This window comes from Erpetoichthys calabaricus, chromosome 1 (genome assembly GCF_900747795.2).
Source record: "Erpetoichthys calabaricus chromosome 1, fErpCal1.3, whole genome shotgun sequence".
Classification (NCBI taxonomy): Eukaryota; Metazoa; Chordata; class Cladistia; order Polypteriformes; family Polypteridae; genus Erpetoichthys; species Erpetoichthys calabaricus.
The window spans coordinates 160,775,018-160,798,338 of record NC_041394.2 but is presented as its reverse complement, the minus strand read 5'-3'; the positions used below and the strand labels follow the sequence as shown (position 1 = coordinate 160,798,338).

The following is a 23,321-nucleotide window of genomic DNA, read 5'->3' as shown; positions in this document are numbered from 1 at the left end:
AACAACATATGATTCCTGCACTCACGAAAACATTTCCAGACTTAACCTGCGTGTTTTTTCTTTTCAACATGTGTTGATGTGTTGCTGTATCATTATTGCAGGGAGTCATTTTTATATGTAGTTTTTACTAAGTTTTTCTCATTTATCATTGTTCCTTCCAGAGAAATTCAGCTATTTGCAGTCATACAAGAGTGCAGTACTGATTTTCTCAGTAGTACTAATACTGAAAAAAAAAAGATGGTATTGTTAATGTTTTTTGAACTTTAGTACTGAATTAGTACCAATATATTGTTTTTTGTTACATCCATAGAGCAGAATTACACCATGTATCACACAAACTAACTATGATTGATTTGGGTTCATTACATAGTTTTTCATTTAATTTTTATTTTTATTAATTTTAACATGATTATCCTCAAACCTCCCACACTCCAAAGATGGTTAGGGCCCTAGTGTTTGCGGGAGGAGGGATTGTTTGGATTGTGTTATGTGGCTAAATCCATGGACCCCTTACTGGGTTACACTGTGGCCCTTCAGAAATTTGATACTTCTACTTTAGTCCATATATAATATGGAACAGCTCAGTTTGAGAATGAAAGAAAAGATGTTGATGTTTACAGGGAAGCTGTGTTAGATGTCTCAACAAAAACAAGAAGCTGTCTAAGCAGACTTCCTTCTTGATCTGAAATACCGTATTTTTTGCACCATAAGACGCACCTGACCATTAGATGCACCTAGGTTTAGAGGAGGAAAACAAGAAGAAAAATATTCTGAACCAAATGGTGTACTAATATGTTTAATAAAATATAGCAGAATAATATTTCAACCATGTAAATTCAAGAGCGGTATTAAGAAATATCATCACTGTCATAAACAAATAAGGAGAGACTTTAAGGTTTCAAGCACTCTTCTAGTTTTATGGAAACCCCAAGAACTCCACATCGCTAGTGTCAGAATTTATGAAGCTCAGTTGCTCACAATCACTTTGCAGGAGCACGTACCTATCATCACGCGGCATAACCTGTCCAAAGCCACCAGGGGACAAAGCACGTTTGGACCAATGCTCCCTGAAGTTATATCGCCAGTCTAGTCCCATCTATATTTGTAATGCCACAAAGCCCTTCATCTCATGTTTTGTTGTGGGTTTCCAGTTTGAAAAACGAGAATGCGGTGCAAGCACAGCCCTCGATTCAAAAAATTTCTCTGCATACCTGTTTGTCTTGTCTGACAGTAGCTGAAAGGCAGCTTCAGGAAAGAACAGCCTGAAGTAGTCCAGCGGCTGGTAATCTGACGAGTCCAACAGCAAGCCATACTGTCTTGTGAAGTCCGGTAGCCAGTTTGGCTCCCACGGATCAATGTCTAGGTATTCCTCCCACACGAACCTTGCCATAGGTGCACGAATGCGCTCAGCTGGGGCGGCATAGGCTGGTGTCCCGATCAGCTGATGCCAGTTCCTCACTCTCTTGTTCGATCTGCTGATCACTCTCAACAAAAGTCCGACTCAGTGATAATGTGCAAAACATTTGTTTTCTGCACTTGCTTCGCTCCCTCGTGAGATGTCGATGCCATCTTGCCATTGTTTACATTTCGCAACTGACGCACACACAAGGATTAGATACCGAGTCAATGAGTCTAACATTCCTCCAAGCACAGAGGGAATGCCTGTAACTTAACAGTGAGTTTTGTCGCCCTCTACCCCTGGATGTCGACTTTTGTCAGGTAATACACATCATGGTCTGTGACGCAATATTCGCTCCATAAGACGCACAGACATTTCCAACCTTCTTTTGGGGAAAAAAAAGTGCGTCTTATGGTGCGAAAAATATGGTAATTGATTTAAACTGAGATTAACAAATTGAACAGATCATTTTAAACAGAAGGTAAACAAAACAAATGCACAAAAAGAATAAGGTGAAAACAGAAATCGTTGGCACTATTAGTAACTGTCAAGTCAAAGAATGAGAGTTTGTATAGTCTTAGCTGAACAGTTTCTGAAGTTTAAGAAGTACTAGTAGCTACAGCAGTGTTATTTTGGTTCCATATCACAGCTTTCATCTCGATTTTACATTTTTTTTATCCTCATGATGATTTCCATTTTGCTTTTTTTAGCTGTTATGGTCATTTAAACCAGGGAATGACACTGAAATGGTCCCACCCTTCCATGCATTCATGGTTGGTTGCCAGTCCCCCGGCAACCCTTACACACAAGGTCTGCTCCGTTCATCATTAATGATCATTATTAGGATTCAATTAAAGTAGAAAGCTCCACATAAATAGATGAACTAATAGGACAATGATAAAAGAAACATATCTGAAGCTAAGGCAAGAACACACAAATTTGTAATAAATGTAGATCTCATATATTGTATTTTTCTGAATGTAGAATAAGGGAAGAAAAAAGACCAGCTAATCAATCTGGATCAATTCAAAAGGAATCATTGATCATGAAATGAGTTGGAACAAACTCTTTTATAAATAAACTAACACATATAGTATATCGCATTATCCATGACAGCCATCAATTTCTTACAAAACATACAAAAGTGATTACATTTTTATATTTTAAATTTATAAATAAAACAAATACACAAGGAACACTTAATTTTACTAAGAATATAGGACACACACTTAAATTACCTTATAGCACTACACTGTATTTGCACATGAGGTTTATTAAGGTTCTCCAAATTAATACAATTATCTATTTAAAGCATAAAAAAATAACTCACATAGCGCTGAATCCTTTAGACTGCAGCCACATTTTCACCTCATCAGGTGATGAATCATACGATATATTTACAGTAGAATGGCTGGTGTTGCAGGGTACTTGAAACTTTTTCTGAGCAGCACTACGGCCAATAGTCAATCTGTGCATAAGTTCATCTTGTACTTCTTCCATATGTGATTTCCTTCCTGAGTAAAATAAACAATTGGGGAAAACTTTGAGCAAAGTTTACAATTAAAGCACTAAACAATACTCCTAAAAGAAGTCAAAAGATGACAGCTCAAAAAAGCATGAAAGCATCCTAAAGCATTTATTTAAAAAGCATTCTTCCATTCAAAAACTTAAAATGACAGTTTGAACTGTATTAATAAAACAATTAAATGTTGCTATACATGTATCATATTACAGTAATCCCTCGCTATATCGTGCTTCGACTTTCGCGGCTTCACTCTATCGTGGATTTTATATGTAAGCATATTTAAATACATATCGCGGATTTTTTGCTGGTTCGCGGATTTCTGCGGACAATGGGTCTTTTAATTTCTGGTACATGCTTCCTCAGTTGGTTTGCCCAGTTGATTTCATACAAGGGACGCTATTGGCAGATGGCTGAGAAGCTACCCAACCAGAGCGCGTATTACCTATTAAATAAAACTCCTCAAATATATTGTGAGCACGGGGGCTGTTCACACCCCTAGAAGATACGGCCGCTCCTCAAAAAACACTGAAAGATTACCTTCACATTGCTCTCTTCCTTGCTGGGCTTAAATGTGGCTGCTTTGCCAAGCGATATGCTTCCCACATGGTGCTTCGCATACTTAAAAGATCAAACAGCACGTATTGATTTTTGATTGTTTGCCTTTCTCTCTCTCTTGCTCTGACATTCTCTGCACCTGATGGAGGGGGTGTGAGCAGGGAGGCTGTTCGCACCCCTAGACGATACAGACGCTCATCTAAAAATGCTGAAAGATTATCTTCACGTTGCTCCCTTTCTTGCAGCTGGTTTGTCAAGCGACATGCTTCCCACCCGGTGCTTCGCATACTTAAAAGCTCGAACGGCACGTATTGATTTTTAATTGTTTGTTTTTCTCTGTCTCTCTCACTCTCTCTGACATTCTCTGCTCCTGACGGAGGGGGTGTGAGCAGGGGGGCTGGTCGCACAACTAGACGATACAGACGCTCCTCTAAAAAAATGCTGAAAGACTACCTTTACATTGCTCCCTTCCTAGCAGCTGCGTTGTCCGGCGGTGCTTCGCATACTTAAAAGCCAAACAGCCCTATTGATTTCTGATTGTTTGCTTTTTTCTCTCTCTCTCTCTGACATTCTCTGCTCTTGACGCGCACTCCTTTGAAGAGGAAGATATGTTTGCATTCTTTTAATTGTGAGACGGAACTGTCATCTCTTTTTTGTTATGGAGCACAGTTTAAATTTTTGAAAAAGAGACAAATGTTTGTTTGCAGTGTTTGAATAAAGTTCCTGTGCAAATCTGTGACCCAATCATGACAATATAAAAATAACCATATAAACATATGGTTTCTACTTCGCGGATTTTCACCTTTCGCGGGGGGTTCTGGAACGCAACCTCCGCGATCGAGGAGGGATTACTGTACACACACTTAAGCAACAGGTAATTATGACCTTGTTTTAACATCAAAGCGCAAAGCAGAGATGTTTTACTACACACTCAATCCGCACAAAAAGAATACTATTTTGAATTTTTTTTTTTTATTCTCTTACATTCAGATATTTTTGTCATCCATCCATTATTGATCCGATTTGATCTACTAAGAATAGTTTGTCAGAAAATGCACAGGGCTGCATACTAATTTTGCTTCTAGAATGTTTAAAAACTGTTTGCTTCCTGATACTGCTAAAAGTTGTAGTCAACACATAAGATTGTTTATAAGACAATTTGCTTCAATAAATGACTCTTTTGAACACATGTAGTCTGCTAATGTTGAGAAAAGTTAAAATATTGCTAGAGAAATGTGAAAAACTGAATGGTCAAATGCACGAATGGTTGATAATTCAGTGGAGTTCTAGCTCTCATTAAATTCTTTACCTGACAAGCTTTGGCAAAATGTAACACTTTAAACTGATTGGTGACTCAAAATTGGCCTGGTGTGAATAGGCTGTGGTCCATGTGGACAGGCAACCTGTTTTTTGCCCCATGCTGAAATGTACTGAAAAATGCAAAGCATCATTGTAAAATGCTAAAATTCATACGGTGCATTTCTTTTTTAATAAACGTTTAAAGTTAAAATACTGAACAAAGAAATTTGCAATTTAAAAATAAACCTGTGACTTTTTTTAATTTGATACTAGGGGGCTCCGCCCCCTTCTCGCTTTGCTTGCTTACCCCAGGGTTTGGTTTAAAGGATATACAATTTAAAGAGATTGTTATTTTCATGGGAATTGTTACATATAAATTATTTTCACTTTTACTTTAAAACTTTTGTAAAAACAATGTGTCCTTTATTTCCGGCCCCGGGCGTGATTAAATCTCTTTCTCGCGGGACGTATAATGCTACTCTGTTGTGAAGGGAGGGGGGGCTGAATGCACGCTAAGGAGATGCAGTTGGATCAGCTGCTGTCTTGCTGCTGCTGACAAGCTGCATGTTCTGTTTGTCGCTTATCGTTGTTTTAAGAGGTGGGAGCACATGAAGTATACCTGCCAAAAGCATTCCAACAACTGCTAGGTTAGATGTCCGTGAACTTCTTTTAAACTGTTTGTAAATAGGGGTGTGACGTGCAAAAGTCACCGTCTCATGAGTCTTGCTTCCTAAGGTTGTAATGTCTAGTCTCACGTGATGTCAAAGTGTCTCTCCAAAATGATCACGTCTCGATTGCTTCGCTCGCCCACCTACCCCCCCTTTTCCCGGGCGTGCTACGCTCCAGCCACTTTGCGTCTCTACTTGCATTGTGAAAGGGGGGAGCTGAACACACGCTAAGGAGGTGGTGCTGCTGCTGCCAAGGTGTGTGTTCTGCTTGTTGCACTGCACGTTGATCATTTAAAAGCCTGCACAGCAGCTGTCCTTTTGTCTCACTGCCTCGTCTCGCGTGATGTTAAAGTGTCTCTTGCAGGATGTCAGAGTGTCTTCCGAGAAGATCACGTCTCATCTCCCTACCAAGATTTTTTTTTTTTAATAATAGAGAGATATTTTGTTAATCCCAGAGAGGAAATTATTTTTTTTCACATATATTCATTCTTGCAGTAATGGGATTTGAACCAGAAACCTTCCAGATCCAAATGCAGATCATAGGCTACAAAGCTACTACTCTGCTATACTGACCGATATTAATTAAACAGTTTGGACATATGATTAAACAAAGAGTAATTCAGACACCTGGATACCTTTTTTCTAAACAAAGACTCTGCTGTATCTCAAATTATGCTGAGTATGCTCAGTTGAGGTGGATATATATAAGTGCCTATACCATATGTGTTACACAGATGTATCAATGTGAAAAGCGAGGAGTAAGGATCAGTAGCTTCAAATGTCAATACAATTTCTATGACTTTCCCAATAAAAATTCAAGCTACACTATCTAAGACTGACATATCTTTCTTGGGGTTTGTAGCTTCACAATCAAAGAGATGAAGCTGTATTTGATTACTTTACAACCTGAGAACAAAAGGAGATGCTGAGGGACTAGTAATTGCCAAACTAGTTTACAGCTTGAGACAGGACAATGTTAAAACATTAAAAACTTTAATGCTTTAGAAAATGAACATACTCAAACAATTCATCCATTATATTGACAGCCAGTCAGTCAGGTGTGTCTAATAATCATGTGTTGCAAAACCGCAGCGTAGAATTTTATAATAAATATACCTTGTCTGAAGAGCAACATCAGAAGAGGAAACAGCAACGACAGAAGAGAGAGATATCAGAAGAGGGCTCCAGCAATGTGTGGCCATTTTCATCTGACTGTCAGCAAAGCATCTCATAAACAACTTCGACTGCTAGATCACAAGCCACCAGGGACATTCATCTTTACTTTTCTGCAAGCTTTTCCTGAAGACTATATATATATTCAGACTACTATGAAACTTATTTTCTATTATTCCTTGTTCTATTTGGTATTATTGTTCATGTAATAGATACCACTGCTTTTAACTTTCTATAATTTGTTTTCATATCTAGAGTGACTGAAGTAATAAAGAAGATATTGAGCACCTGGGGCAGTTGGAAGTTGTGGTTAGGGTCTGTGTGGATGTGCTAACCTTAAGATGCAACAGTAGACCAACCCGGTAATGAATGTAAAGAGTATACTTATCCTTGAAGAGAACAGGTAAAGGGTAAGCAGAGTTAAATATCACGATAACAAATATATCTAAAAATATATAGCAATTCTATCATAGCTACATTAAAAACCAGTAACATTTACCAGTAAACAATGTGTGAATTCTATATTGCTTAGTCCAAATAAGAACTTGGACAGAAAGGAAAAAGTATAAATTAGCCTTAGCTTTGTATGTTTTAAATTTCACAAAGAACACTTCTTTTTAATTAAAAGAACCAAAGTGTAAGTTAACTCACGATTAATCACTTTGTCTTTTTCTCGCTGGCCATCTCTCATGACCACACTTCCACTGTCACTTGAGTTACTGCTGTTCTGTCGGGTGACACTGGTGGATGAAAAGGACCGATTGCTGAATGAACCAGGAGTTAATGGATGAGATGGAAGTTGGGCAGGAGCAGGAGGTGGAGAAGGAGCACAGGGGATTGGGTTTACTTGATTAGGTATATACTCCATTTTCTGCTTCTGCAAATAAATACAGAAATAATTACTAAAAGAAAGTTTTCATTACATAATGTGGTCTATACTATAATAATCACAATAAACATTAGCAAAATTATTCATAGAAGAAATGTTAATTGTTATGTGGATGGATGGCAGTAAATAAATCTCGGGTCAATTAGGAAGCATCCTGGAGTTTAAACTGATTAAACAAGGCACAAGAAGGCCAATCCTGTGTTTACCCTAAACCAACTAAGTGTCCTAAAATAGTGTCAGGTAGATAATAAATAATGCTGAGTATGATGATGTATTGTATCAGTCAGATCAACATACAGTTATTTTTAAAAACATAAAAGAACATTCAGCTTATATACATCGGACTTTCAATACAACTCGGAGTCCTGCTATGTGCAAAAGTTCGCTGCCGACACTGCTATTGTGGGCTGCATCAGGAGTGGGCAGGAGGAGGAGTATAGGAACCTAATCAAGGACTTTGTTAAATGGTGCGACTCAAATGACCTACACCTGAACACCAGCAAAACCAAGGAGCTGGTGGTGGATTTTAGGAAGCCCAGGCCCCTCATGGACCCCGTGATTGTCAGAGGTGACTGTGTGCAGATGGTGTAGACCTATAAATACCTGGGAGTGCAGCTGGATGATAAATTGGACTGGACTGCCAATACTGATGCTCTGTGCAAGAGAGGACAGAGCCGACTATACTTCCTTAGAAGGCTGGTGTCCTTCAACATCTGCAATAAGATGCTGCAGATGTTCTATCAGAATGTTGTGCCCTCTTCTACGCGGTGGTGTGCAGGGGAGGCAGCTTAAAGACGCCTCACGCATGGACAAACTGGTAAGGAAGGCAGGCTCTATTGTAGGCATAGAGCTGGACAGTTTGACATCCGTGGCAGAGCGACAGGCTCTGAGCAGGCTCCTGTCAATCATGGAGAATCCACTGCATCCACTAAACAGTATCATCTCCAGACAGAGGAGCAGCTTCAGTGAAAGACTGCTGTCACTGCCCTGCTCCACTGACAGACTGAGAAGATTGTTCTTCCCCCACACTATGACTCTTCAACTCCACCTGGGGGGGGTAAATGTTAACATTATATATACAAAGTTTTTGTCCGTTATACCTGCATTTTTATCACTCTTTAATTTATTGTTTATTATCAGTATGCTACTGCTGGAGTATGTGAATTTCCCCTTGGGATTAATAAAGTATCTATCTATCTATGAGTAATTTGAATTCTACTATGAATTACAGTAGTTTGAATTATCCTTACTTAGAATTACTGTATGCTTCATTAAAAATTTCAGGTGCTCAGTTGTTACTTTATTCACCTTATTAAATGCAATCATTGCAAGTAGTTGCCAGTTTAACTTAATATCTGCAATTATAGTGAACATAAAAACATAAAATAAAAACAATGAATAAAATTCTGCTAGATATAAAGAACTTCAATTAGTGCTGTCTAAAAGGTGCTATTACAACATTTTATTTGTAATAAATTAATTACCTCTGATAACTCCCCAAGTAATTGCTTGCAAATAAAAAAATAAAATAATGCAGTTGAAGAAAAAAAACTCTCAAAACATAATTTAAATGAAATAAACAAAACAACTCAGAAAACAAAAATAAAATGAAGTTAAAACATTAAAAGAAACGTTTTAATTTTGTACTGTTGTTTTCTCTGTGCTAACCCAAGAAGTTTATAATGAAAGTGACAGACATTCTTTAATTTAATATTGATACAATGATACGGGTTACATAGATTAAGCCCAACATGTTCAGAAAATGATGGTTTCCATGAAGCAAATGACAACCTCAGTGGGTATTTAACTTGAATCACGTTCCTTTTTTTCCAGGAAATTCTTTAATTTATTTTCAGTCTACATTTTTTTAATTATTTGCAATATAGTGAATAATACTATAAACAAGGGAAATTGATATATTGCATATTTTTTAAATTAAAAAAATTAACAATAAAAGCCAAAGTGCTACATAGGAACCACAGCTGACATATTTTGCACAGCATATATTCAACTGAAAATCTCTGAAGGAAAAGCACACATGAACACTTTCAGCCGAAGAACACTGTGGTTATACTAAATACTAAATACTTTAGGAGTGTGAAGTTAAGCTCCTGATTATGACAAGCTTTTTAATATTTTTTTTATTAAGTTATTTATTTTTAATTTAAAATGGAGCATTTTAACTACAACAAAGCTAATACCGTACCGAACAGGTCAACTAAATGCAAATGAGGTGCAACCTGAGTCCCCTTCAAGATGCCTTTATTGTCAATGTACAATACAATGAAATATCATTTGGAACAAGTCTAAAGATGCCTTAGGTAAAGGTAAATAAGAGTAAACATTAAACTACAAAAAGCATAAATTTAAAAGTAAACTATGAGAAGCACAGTTACTATTAACAGTTCAAAATATACAGAGAGTGAAAGTAAAAGTAAATATGTAAGCATAAATAGATCATTTATTTACCACTTCATTTATTGTTTAAGTCACAGTGAGGATTACAGTCAATGTAATGGTCTTGAGTTCCACATAGTCACACAGTTATACATGAACCATGTGTGGTTGATGCAGAGGTTTAATTCAGTTCAGTGGTGATTCTGTTATAGGAAGGGGCAACGATTGCTTTGCATTTAAGAGGTTGATTGCTTTGGGGTAAAATCTGTTCTTCAGCATGGTAGTGCAGGCATGCGGGGCTCTGAAGCACCTGCCAGAAGGCAGAGGACTAAAAATGCTATGGCCAGGGTAGGCTGGATCTTTACAAATGTTCTTTGCCTCTCTGCTGCAGTGGGTAGTGAAGATATCCTCTAGTGATGGTAGCCGAGTGCCAGTAATTCTCTCAGCCATTTTACGAATATGCTGGAAGGCCTTCCTGTTCTCAAAGGTGCAGCCAGAGTACCAAGCTCTAATGCAGTACATGATGACAGATCTATGGTGCACCTGTAGAAGTTAACCTGCAGCTGTTGTAGGGGTTGTGCTTTCTACAGTCTCCTCAGAAACTGAAGCTTCTGAAGACCTTTCTTGGCCACTGCTGTCATGTTTTTTGTGCATGATAGGTCCTGGCTGATGTGGACTCCCAAGAATGTGAAACTCTGGGCTGTCTCCACCCTCTCGCCGTTAATGCTGATGGGATGGTGACCGCTGTAGTTCAGTCTCCAGAATCTGCTCTTCTGTTTTCTTGGAATTGAGCACACGGTTGTTGTTCTGGCTCTAACTCTCCAGATTCTTAACCTTTTCTCTATAGGCTGCATCGTTATTATTGGGGATCAGGCCTATCACGGTGGTGTTGTGTTCCAGGTGTGAGGGGGAAGTGTGAAGGGCAAGTGAGACAGTGTACTCAGTTGACCTGTTTGCCTTGTAAGCAAACTGGTATTGGTCTAGAGAGGTGGTGATATTGCTCTGAACAGGAGTAGTCATAAGACTACGAATGATGTTTTCACAGTGGGTAATAAGGGCCTGTCTACCATTGGTGGTATTCAAAAAATGGACATAAGGCAAGAAAGTCACTTTGAGGTAACAGAAACTGAGAAGGCGGCCTTATGAGAACACAATTGAGTGAAGAAGTGCTGGACAAGAGAAGCTGAAACATATAAGGACACCAAAGAAAGGTGTAGGAAAAATGATGAGGGTACACAGAGAAGAAGAGATATCAAATACCAAATATTGTAAATGAATTTTATTACCGGTCTTCAAAAATGTAGCCAGTTTAACTTAAAAACTTATCATGCTGCATCAGATACTTAAAGACAGAAGTCATCTTTATTATTTTTATTTGTAAACCCAATACTAATACTAAGTATAGCAAGCCAAATTAACATTTACAGTTATTTCCAAATGCATTTTAAAATATCTAAAAAAAAAATTCATTTTCTATCTGTCTCCTGACCTCTTTCAGAAATCTTAAATATATATAAAAATATCTTGAAAACATCTTGAAATAATTTCCCATGCATTCTGAGATAACAAATACATTTCAAGATACCATAAAGTAACAACAATTTGACATATCCCAGAATGAATACCTCCATTTCCAGTATGCCTTCCTGACATTTTTAACACAAGTTCAGATAAATCTGGAATCCTGAATTGCACACAAAGGTATTTTAAGGTTTTAAGACATCTCAAAAAGCTTTTCAGGTGACTCAAAATGGGCAGGATGTTAATCTAACACATTTCGAAACATAATTAAGACATCTTAAAATGCATTATTGATATTGTCATATTGACCAATGTATAAGATATCTAAAATACATTTTTACATAACTCAAATACATAGTTCAAGGTACTGTATCTCAGATTTTATGTTTTAAAAGACTGGAGGTTATTTCATGACACCTGAATATCATTTTAAAAGCTGTAGAACATCGTAATATGAATAAAGGACACCTTGGCAAAGAAAATTACTATATTCCTCCACAAGCAAAGGTCTTCACTCAAACCCAGAGCAACTGCATGCAATGCCAAACAGCAACAAACATTATCCATTTAAAGGGTTGATAGTATAAAAACTGTTTATCTAGAGAATGGCATCATAAAACCTGGTAAATCTTTACTGTTTAACAAGCTTATGATTAACTTTGTCAAATGAACTTCTCACATTTACACTTTTAGATAAAAATTTAGAGACAAACAGCCTTAAGTCATAGTCTAAAATCTTAGGTCTCACTCCTGAAAAGACTGCATATTAGAGCAAAGGCAGGATGACTAAAGTGAAGCACTAAACAAATAGGTTTATAAAATCAATAAATATCAATATCAATAAATATACAGTAGAAAATTGATCTCACGAAAATCAATTATCTAAAATACAGTATAGCCAGTGAAGAGAGAAACAGCAAAGTTTTGTTTCATACACAGTTCTGCAAAGCTGCTGTAAAAATTCATTTTGCATACGACTTGAAAAACTCACTAAACCTTTTCTGAAGTTTTGAGACTTATCAGATGAAAAGCTGGAATACTGCTCCTTAAGGGTCATTCCACAGCTCTACCTTCCAAATGCTGCCCAATCTTCCAAACCTCTTTCCTTGTGACTTCACACATTCTCCTCTGCCTCATGAGCCCTCATCTTTCTCATGCACTGCTTCCATCTTGCAACACTATTTAAGCTGCTGGCAGCTACATACCCAGCAACAAACAAAAGAAGAAGTAGCCCACTGAAATGAGTTCAGGTACATGCTATCTGTACCTCTCATCCACACTCTACAGCAAAATAAACTTCCCCATGCTATTGCACATGGTAAAAAAGACTGCAGATGGGATGACAAATATATGTGGTTATGATTAGAAACTTAAATGAGCTTTATGGAGATACTACTATTAAAGAGGATGAAACAGACTGCTCATATTATTCAAAGAAAAATTCAAGACTGCATACTGAATTAAAAAAAAAAAAAAAAAAACCTTTCCCAAGATTCATTATACCTTTATTTGTGTGCAGTTAACTTGTGTTTATTTCTGTTTATGTAAAAAAGTGATTTAGAGTTGAAACCATGTAAGACATTTAAATAAATTCAAAATAAATTGAATACAGTATAAACTGTTTCTTCACAATAATTTGGTTATTACTTATAAACCTTAACCAAATCAATTGTTTTTAATAATCATTCATATTTCAAAATACAGTAGAAATAACCCTGCATGCAATAATTAATTGTAGACCTAATTACACTTGGTTTCATATAAACTGGATATTTCCATATTTGAGTATCTCAACTATTTGATTGACTGTCAGATAATCAACGTTCTACTGTACTTGTATAATCCTTGCACATCTCAATAAATTCTATTTTTTCTTAAAAAGAGCATGCTTCAGTTATCGAAATATCAACAAGGAGCTTCATCCACAAAGAAAAGTAAGAATATCAAGTGGAAGCCTTACTGAATTGTTTAAATAATTATGTGTTTGATGTGATTTGGTGATTGATTAACATCAATCAATTCATTCTAGTTCACCCCATATCTCCTATATTGATCTCTTAAACAGTTGGTAACATCACTAATAATAACAGGAGAGTTGCCCAGACATTTTTTGATATTGAGAAATTCTCTTTTGGAATGTTAACAGAGTTGTGAGAAATAGCAGATTTACTAATCTACTGGACATCTACATTTTTTATTTCCTGTCAGTTAAGACTTCTAACTTAGCAAGAAATCTGGAATCTGACAATATTGCTTTATGATCAACTTTAAAATTAAAATGAGAAGAGTGAAATCAGTTCTCATTACTACAGCTTAATCAACCTAACCAACATCTAGGACTGCTCAGATTACTGATGATACAAGTCCTGGTAATAGTGCTTTTTATGTCAGAGAAAAATGAATGCTAATAGATCAAAGGTTAAATAGCTACTCTGAATGCTAGTAAATCAAACTTTAGATAGCTACTGTATTACTGTATTTTTGACTTATTTTTTTAGTGGGCATTCGTTCAATTTTGTAATGCATATGGCTAAGCAAAGAGGGTAAACACTGTTGTTATTATTAAACACTCTGCATGCACATTTTAAAAAGGAAACATTCATTTAAAAAATAATTCAGGCAAAAGTACATCACAAGTTTTACTTTTCAGCTTGCTCCTGACTATAAATTTGAGATGTTACTCATTTGTATTTACCCAATTAAAATTAAGTGGTAAACTATATCACTGTGAATTTTTTAAATGGCTTTGAAACATTTTATTCATAAATTTCCAAATATTTTTAGACTTTGTCATCAAAAGAAAGACAAACTCTTCACCTAAAATGCAACAGAGTGAAGCTTAGAAAGCCATCTAATGGGTCATCTGGTAACTACTTCAGAAAGGCAAGAAAGTGTTAGCCATTGAGAAGTAAGGAATGCAATTAGCAAAAACAAAGGAAGTCAAAGAGCAGGACACTAATCCTACCTTGAATAGTTCAAATTCCTTCTTTGGCATCAGCAGCTATTGACAAAAACAACAAAAAGGCGGGAGAATGGAAAGCAAAAATTAACATGTACAAATCTAATTTTGAGAGGGTGGTATAAGTGAAAACAATATCAGTCCTAAAGTGACAATGGTTTTTATGCAACCAATTTCCTAGTCAGTTGCATAATCCAATATTTCATTGAACTCTTGTATAGTTTTTCATTTATATTACTGTTTTCTCTATTTTGTAGATGGATTCAAAATCCCCCTGATATACAGTATAAAGTCACACAGTTACAGTGCGTTGTCTCCTACAAAAATGATCATTTTTTAGCAGTTACTTATCCTATGTTGTTTGAAGGAGAATAAAAAAAATTGTTAAAGTCATATTTTAATGGAGGAACGCAAGTAACAAAATTCTTGATACAATAGGTGCCAATGAGGAACAATGCTGAACAGCACCAAAACATTATCAAAACATCCATGAAAAAAATGAAAAAGTTATTCATGTCACACAATCCACCTGTCAGGTATTTAGTCTTGTACTGCAAACTTAATTTTGGAACATTAATTGACAAAAAGAAAAAAAAAAAAAAAAAGAATTGCTCGCTTAAAATAACCACCAGATGACAGTTACCTGATAATAATTCTGCAGCATAACATCAAATAACATATTCTAGTGAAAATAAAAAATATTAAATTACTATTTTTTACAAGCAAATGTGAAAGGTTTTAATGATAGTAAGCCTTGAGTAATTAATAAAATTAACATTTCTTTCTATATATTACCCTGTTTACAATATCTGTTGCTTGGTTATGATGTCACCTTCATGTTGTAAACTGCCTAGTAATAAACATATGGGGGAACAAATTAATATTTTAAGTTTTTTGGTAATGAAATGCAAACAAAGTATATATGACTGCAGAAAACTGAAAATATCTTTGTAAAAAGATATATACAGTAATCCCTCCTCCATCGCGGGGGTTGCGTTCCAGAGCCACCCGCGAAATAAGAAAATCCGCGAAGTAGAAACCATATGTTTATATGGTTATTTTTATATTGTCATGCTTGGGTCACAGATTTGCGCAGAAACACAGGAGGTTGTAGAGAGACAGGAACGTTATTCAAACACTGCAAACAAACATTTGTCTCTTTTTCAAAAGTTTAAACTGTGCTCCATGACAAGACAGAGATGACAGTTCTGTCTCACAATTAAAAGAATGCAAACATATCTTTCTCTTCAAAGGAATGTGCGTCAGGAGCAGAGACTGTCATAAAGACAGAGAAAGCAAACAAATCAATAGGGCTGTTAAGCTTTTAAGTATGCGAAGCACCGCGGCACAAAGCTGTTGAAGGCGGCAGTTCACACCCCCTCCGTCAGGAGCAGGGAGAGAGAGAGAGAGATAGAGAGAGACAGAGAAAAACAAACATGCAAAAATCAATACGTGCCCTTCGAGCTTTTAAGTATGCGAAGCACCGTGCAGCATGTCGCTTCACTAAGCAGCTGCACAGAAGGTAGCACATGAAGATAATCTTTCAGCATTTTTAGACGAGCGTCCGTATCGTCTAGGTGTGCGAACAGCCCCCCTGCTCACACCCCCTACGTCAGGATCAGAGAAAGCGCAAGACAGAGAGAGACAGAAAAGTAAGTTGGGTAGCTTCTCAGTCATCTGCCAATAGCGTCCCTTGTATGAAATCAACTGGGCAAACCAACTGAGGAAGCATGTACCAGAAATTAAAAGACCCATTGTCCGCAGAAATCCGCGAACCAGCAAAAAATCTGCGATATATATTTAAATATGCTTACATATAAAATCCGCGATAGAGTGAAGCCGCGAAAGGCGAAGCGCGATATAGCGAGGGATCACTGTACTTTGCAATACTTTATTGATTATTTGGTAGATGCATATGAGAGCTTAATGTTTCATATCTTACACAAGGAAAAAAATACTGAATGCACACCATGCATAATATGTAGAGTGCTGCTTGAAAGACTTTATTATAGAATTATATTATTATTGTGAAGTCATGTTTTAATTAAATATTTGTACATTTGACTAAAATAAAGGGATAATATCAAACATATCCCTTTCTATCTTCAACTAACAAACAAAGGGACTGACTTTATTCTAAAGAGAATTTTTGCATGACACAAATTTATATTTCCTTCAGTGAAGGATAGTTACCTAGTTTATAGTTCAAACTTAAAAAAAGCACAATAATGCATGTCATTTTTGCATAAAAACAGTAAGCAACTAAATAACAAGAAACTGTTTAAGTGTGCATCTAAACTCATTAAAATTGACATTCTTCAAAATTATACTCAAAAAAGAAACAGGTAAAATTCTGTTACAACGAATATCTTTATAATGAAATTTTCACTACAACGAAGTATTTTTATGGTCCCGACAGTTTCCCAATATGACAGAGTCTATAGAAATCTTGTTACTATGAAGTACATTCAGTAGATACTTTCATTACAATGAAGTGACCTTGAAATGCCTGAATGAATTATCCACAGAGTAGTTAGTTCTGTGGTTGCAGCTCAGGTTGTGCACAATGATCCCCAAACAGAAACACTGTAAAACAAAATTTCTTTCTTTGAACTTTTCTCATACTGTTTTTTTGCTGTTTGTGTTTTCGGTGGTTTTCAGTGATACCTTTTACTTATTGCTTGTAAAAAATTTTAAAACATCCATTGGAATTTAACTTTTTGTCACCCTCTTACAGAAACGGCAGGCACGAAAAAACGATCACAGTTTAAACTTTACATTGATTGTGGCAAAAAGAAAAAAGACATTGCCAATGAATTTGGAATTTCGCCATCAACACTGTCAACTTTCTTCAAAGACCGAGTAAATAAAGAAGAAAAATCTTGGGTTGCAAATGTATGCGAACTGCTGCATTTGAAATCGTCGAAAAAGCCGTTTTTATATGGTTAAGTGATGCTCGTTCTAGAAACATTCCTATTAATGCGGCACTCATTCAAGAAAATGTGAGGTTTCTGAACTCTCTTGGGATCTCCCCCAAATGGACAACTCACCGAAGAGCGTCCCGAAGGGCGATCACAGCGTCTGTGGAAGACTATTTATCCATTGCTGGGACAACAGCAGGCCCACAGCTATGCTGTGGCTCTTCACAGAAGCCAACAGAAAAGATCTAGATGGGTGATGCAAGGAACATTGTAAATGCAGGGGACAGGATTACTTGGCCACTAACCTGGCCACAACCTTGCCTGAGTGTTGTGTCTGTCTATAGGAGACTGGAAGATCCCGCAAAAATAAATAACTGCGCTGTTCCGGTTTCAATCTGAATAAAGCTGGTTTTGCTAAAGTGCTGAGACTAAGCCTCGTGTTTTTGGGTGTAAGACTGGGCCTTAGAGCACGACCCCGATCTTTCAAGGTTTGCTTCTGTGGCGCCTCACTGCACCACCGTGAGCATGCTGTTGCCCTGCCCCGGCAACAGACAATCTTAAACAGACGTGGCAATCGCACTTCGGGACGCACTTCAGCGTGACATTCCCATTGGGTGGGAGGGATCCCAAAAGAGTTCAGAAACATCAAAATATGAATTATATATATACATACATACATACATACATACAGTATATATATAAACATACATATACATATATATTAGTGCTGGGAGGTATACCGGTTAATACCGAAAACCGTATTTTATTTTTGTTATGATATGGATTTTTCATATACCGCAATACCGGTTTAAATAGCCTAAACAACGTTCGGAACGTGGTGTAGCGGGATTAAGGGGGGTAACTTTTTTCACTGCTACACCGCTAAACACGAATGCAATGGAATACATGTGTTAGTGGAGGTATTGAGCGGTGAAAATTGACAGAGGACATGCTGAAACTGAAGCTGTAGCATATGATAAAGTTGAACATGATGACACAGAAGAAGTTTTGCCGAAAAAAGTAGCCGCGTCTGTTCTCTGAAGATTTTGGTTTTAAAAGGTCGGATGTGGACCAAACAACTATTTACTGCAAATGCTGTAGAGCTAAAGTTGTTGCCGGAGGTGGCAACAGGAGCAATTTGCTGCACCACCTTAGCCGCAAACATGCTTTGGAGTACCATGAATATATGGAATTAAGATTGGCACCCTCCATGTCCTCAGGTAAAACTGAAAAAGCTAGAGGACACTCAAGTCAGACGTTACTTGTAGACGCATTTGCTAGAGGACTGCCTACGACAAAAAAAGCAAGCGGTGGATCGAGATAACCACGCCATTACAATCCATATAGCTAACGTGTCAGTTGGCAGAGATTGTTAACATTAACAGAAAGTATAGTTGGTTTACAAAAAATATTTACTCTTTACTCTTTTGTGCTCACGATAAGTGTAAATAGTAGTGTATAATAAACGTGTGGTGGACTTTAAAATGCTCTCCGTCTGTCTGTGTCCAGGTCATATTCCACAACATATATATACATATACATATATAGTACTGTGCAAACGTTTTAGGCAGGTGTGAAAAAATGCTGTAAACAAAGAATGCTTTCAAAAATGGAAGTGTTAATCATTTATTTTCATCAATCAACAAAATGCAGTGAATGAACAAAAGAGAAATCTAAATCAAATCAATATTTGGTGTAACCACCCTTTGTCTTCAAAACAGCATCAATTCTTCTAGGTACACTTGCACAGTTTTTGAAGGAACTCGGCTGGTAGGTTGTTCCAAACATCTTGGAGAACTAACCACAGATGATCTGTGGATGTAGGCTTCCTCACATCCTTCTGTCTCTTCATGTAATCCCAGACACACTCAATGATGTTGAGATTAGGGCTCTGTGGGGGCCATGCCATCACTTCCAGGACTTCTTGTTCTTCTTTACGCTGAAGATAGTTCTTAATGACTTTGGCTGTATGTTTGGGGTCGTTGTCCTGCTGCAGAATAAATTTGGGGCCAATCATACGCCTCCCTGATGGTATTGCATGATGGATAAGTATCTACCTGTATTTCTCAGCATTGAGAACACCATTAATCCTGACCAAATCTCCAACTCCATTTGCAGAAATGCAGCCCCAAACGTTCAAGGAACCTCCACTATGCTTCGCTGTTGCCTGCAGACACTCATTATTGTACCGCTCTCCAGCCCTTTGACGAACAAACTGCCTTCTGCTACAGACAAATATTTCAAATTTTGACTCATCAGTCCAGAGCACCTGCTGCCATTTTTCTGCACCCCAGTTCCTATGTTTTCGTGCATACTTGAGTCGCTTGGCCTTGTTTCCATGTCGGAGGTATGGCTTTTTGGCTGCAACTCTTCCATGAAGAGTTCTCCGGACAGTAAATGGGTGTACCTGGGTCCCACTGGTTTCTGCCAGTTCTGAGCTGATGGCACTGCTGGACATCTTCTGATTTCGAAGGGTAATGAGCTTGATGTGTCTTTCATCTGCTGCACCAAGTTTCCTTGGCCGGCCACTGCATATATATATGTATGTGCATGTATGTATGTGTATATGTATATATGTATGTGTGTGTATATATATATATATATATATATATATATATATATATATATATATATATATATGTGGATGTGTATATGTATAAATATATATGTATATATGTATATGTAGATATGTATATATATGTACTAGCAAAATACCCGCGCTTGGCAGCGGAGAAGTAGTGTGTTAAAGAGGTTATGTAAACATATATATACATAAACATATATACTTATACAGTGGAACCTCTAGATACAAGTTTAATTCGCTCCAGCACTGAGCTTGCAAATTTCTCGTATCTAGAACAAACGTCCCCATTGAAAATAATGGAAATCCAGTTAATCCGTTCCGCATCCCAAATATATTAACATAAAAATCAATTTTCCTAACAAATAACACTGATAAATTATATATACTGTAGTCTACCTTTAATAAATAACACTGGTAAATAATATAACTGATTATTAAAAGAATCAAAACAGGTGTCCAAAGTGCAGTAGAGCATTCAATAAATCTTTAAATAAATAATCCTTAAAACAGTTGTGAAGTGGAGGTTTAAAGTACATAAGAATAACAATCCTTTAACACGAGGTTAAAACGTCAACAGGAAGCAGTCTTCAAAAAACAGATGACAATCCCCGGTGCTTCTTCTCTGTTAGCGTCTCACCTGCTTCTCCCATGCGGGCTCTGCAACAGGCGAGACACTTAATGCAGCTGACCTTCTCTACACCGTCCTGCTTCAGCTGTTTGGCTCGCCTGTTCAGCTACACGCGAGCCGGCACTTGCTCGCTCTCCCGCACCAACTTCCTACTGCTGCGGATTCCTGCCTCCTCCTGCAACCTCCGTTCTCTCTCCTCTCCTCCTTTTCTTTTACTTCTTCTCCCCCTTAACCGGCTCGTGCTTCTCTATATATGCGGGGAAGACATGGCAGCTTCAGCCCATCAGCCACAGGACAAATCATGGATGTGGGCAGTTTCCCACCTGTGCACTTAGGTGAGAAACGCAGACACCGCAGATCGCCCTGCTGCTCGCTACTGCTACCACGCCCCCTCGCTAAGCCGCGAGCTATACCCACAGCCTGGATCGTGGCTCGTTACGTGAGCCAATGCTCGTATTTAGATCTGAATTTTTCGCTCATACTTTCCTCGTATTTGGAATTTCTCGTATACAGAGGTGATCGTATCCCGAGGTTCCACTGTATATACATATCTACATATACACATATCTACATACATATATATATATACACATATACACATCCACATATATCAACATATATATACACATACATATACACACATACATACATACATACACACACACACACACACACACACACACACATACACACACACACACACATTATATATATATATATATATATATATATATATATATATATATATATATATATATATATATACATACATATACACACACAGACACATATATATACATATACATATTTACATATCTACATATATATACACATATATACATATCTACATACATATATCTATATCTATCTATATATATATATATATATATATATATATATATATATATATATATATATATATATATCTATCTATCTATCTATCTATCTATCTATCTATCTATCTATCTATCTATCTATCTACATCCCCGTGCTTTGCAGCGGCGAAGTACTGCTTTTAAATTTTTATTAAGAAGAAAACCTTTTTCAATTGAGTGAAAATCTACCAATAACAATTTGTTAAGGATCTGTTTTTTTGTGAAGCTGACTTCACACAGCCTCTCCGCTGTTTTATAAACGAACGTCATATAAGGTCTTCCTTTTTCGTTGCTTTGCCAACGGAAGCAGCCTTTTTATTTAATCCTGTTTTTACGATTGTTCTGTTTGTATATCACGTTGTCAGTTCAGCACTCCGGTTGTAATATGACCAAGCCGTGCAAGCACACTCTTGAGAATGCAACGTATAGTTGTACAGGATAAAAGCAATATTGCCTGAAATCAATGGCAACCATTTGTAGGTCTATGAACTTAATTTAAACGTTAGGTTTACACGGTGCTTTCTTTCCGAATTACCTGCACTCATGAATATGTCTGTATGCGTCAGTCGCTCAAATCCCCGCGGTTCGCACCGGCGAAGTTCTGCTTTTAAATTTTTATTAAGAAGAAAAGAAAACCTTTTAAAACTGAGGTAAAATATACCAATAACAGTTTGTTAAGGATCTGTTTTTTTTGTGAAGCTGCCTTCACTCGAGTGATCACTTCGAGCTTTAAGCCTGAGAAATCACCCCATAAATGCACACGTTTAATTGCACATCTGTTAATATGTATGCTTACAAAGTATTAAAAGACACTCAACAATTACACAGTATTAAAAGACACTCAACAATTAATGTCATTTACCTTCGTTCCCGCGTTTGACTTATGCTGTAAATCTCTTCCTTGTTTTCACTTCACGTGATTACGTAGGAGGCGTAATACGTGATGACGCGATACGTGACTCCACCTCATCCATTATAGTATATGGACAAAAAACAGGTTCCAGTTATGACCATTACGTGTAGAATTTCAAAATGAAACCTGCCTAACTTTTGTAAGTAAGCTGTAAGGAATGAGCCTGCCAAATTTCAGCCTTCTACCTACACGGGAAGTTGGAGAATTAGTGATGAGTGAGTCAGTCAGTCAGTGAGTGAGTCAGTGAGGGCTTTGCCATTTATTAGTATAGATATATGTATATATATGTTTACATAACCTCTTTAACACACTACTTCTCCGTTGCGAAGCGCGGGTATTTTGCTAGTGTGTATCTATACATATTAATAAAAGGCAAAGCCCTCACTGACTGACTGACTGACTGACTGACTGACTGACTGACTGACTCACTCATCACTAATTCTCGAACTTCCCGTGTAGGTGGAAGGCTGAAATTTGGCAGGCTCATTCCTTACAGCTTACTTACAAAAGTTAGGCAGGTTTCATTTCGAAATTCTACGCGTAATGGTCATAACTGGAACATATTTTTTGTCCATACACTGTAATGGAGGAGGCGGAGTCACGTATCGCGTCATCACGCCTCCTACGTAATCACGTGAACTAAAAACAAGGAAGAGATTTACAGCACGAGTCAAACGCGGGAACGAAGGTAAATGACATTAATTTTTGACTGTCTTTTAATACTGTGTAAGCATACATATTAACACATGTGCAATTAAACGTGTGCATTTACGGGGTGATTTCTCAGGCTTAAAAGCTCGCCTTTTATCAAACGCGGGAACAAAGGTAACTGACGTTGTTCACTGTCTTTTAATACTGTGTAACCATACATATTAACACATGTGCAATTAAACGTGTGCATTTACGGGGTGATTTCTCAGGCTTAAAAGCTCGCCTTTTACTAAAAAGGTAAATGCAAAACTATTTTCAATCAGTTTAATGAAACGCTCCCGTTAAGGATTGCAATAACATATTC

The 23,321-nt window shown here is 37.1% G+C and overlaps 1 protein-coding gene across 1 annotated transcript in view; it reads right to left on the bottom strand.

Moving 5' to 3' along the window:
• eps8a (epidermal growth factor receptor pathway substrate 8a) overlaps positions 1-23,321 on the bottom strand; it is a 62,239-nt gene that overhangs the window by 14,682 nt on the left and 24,236 nt on the right. Inside the window, exons 8-11 of the mRNA XM_051925878.1 lie at positions 14,392-14,427; positions 8,993-9,016; positions 7,271-7,496; positions 2,730-2,913 (exon numbers count right to left, since the gene is read on the bottom strand). Coding sequence (XP_051781838.1) covers positions 2,730-2,913; positions 7,271-7,496; positions 8,993-9,016; positions 14,392-14,427 — 470 coding nt within the window. The remainder of the gene's footprint in view (positions 1-2,729; positions 2,914-7,270; positions 7,497-8,992; positions 9,017-14,391; positions 14,428-23,321) is intronic.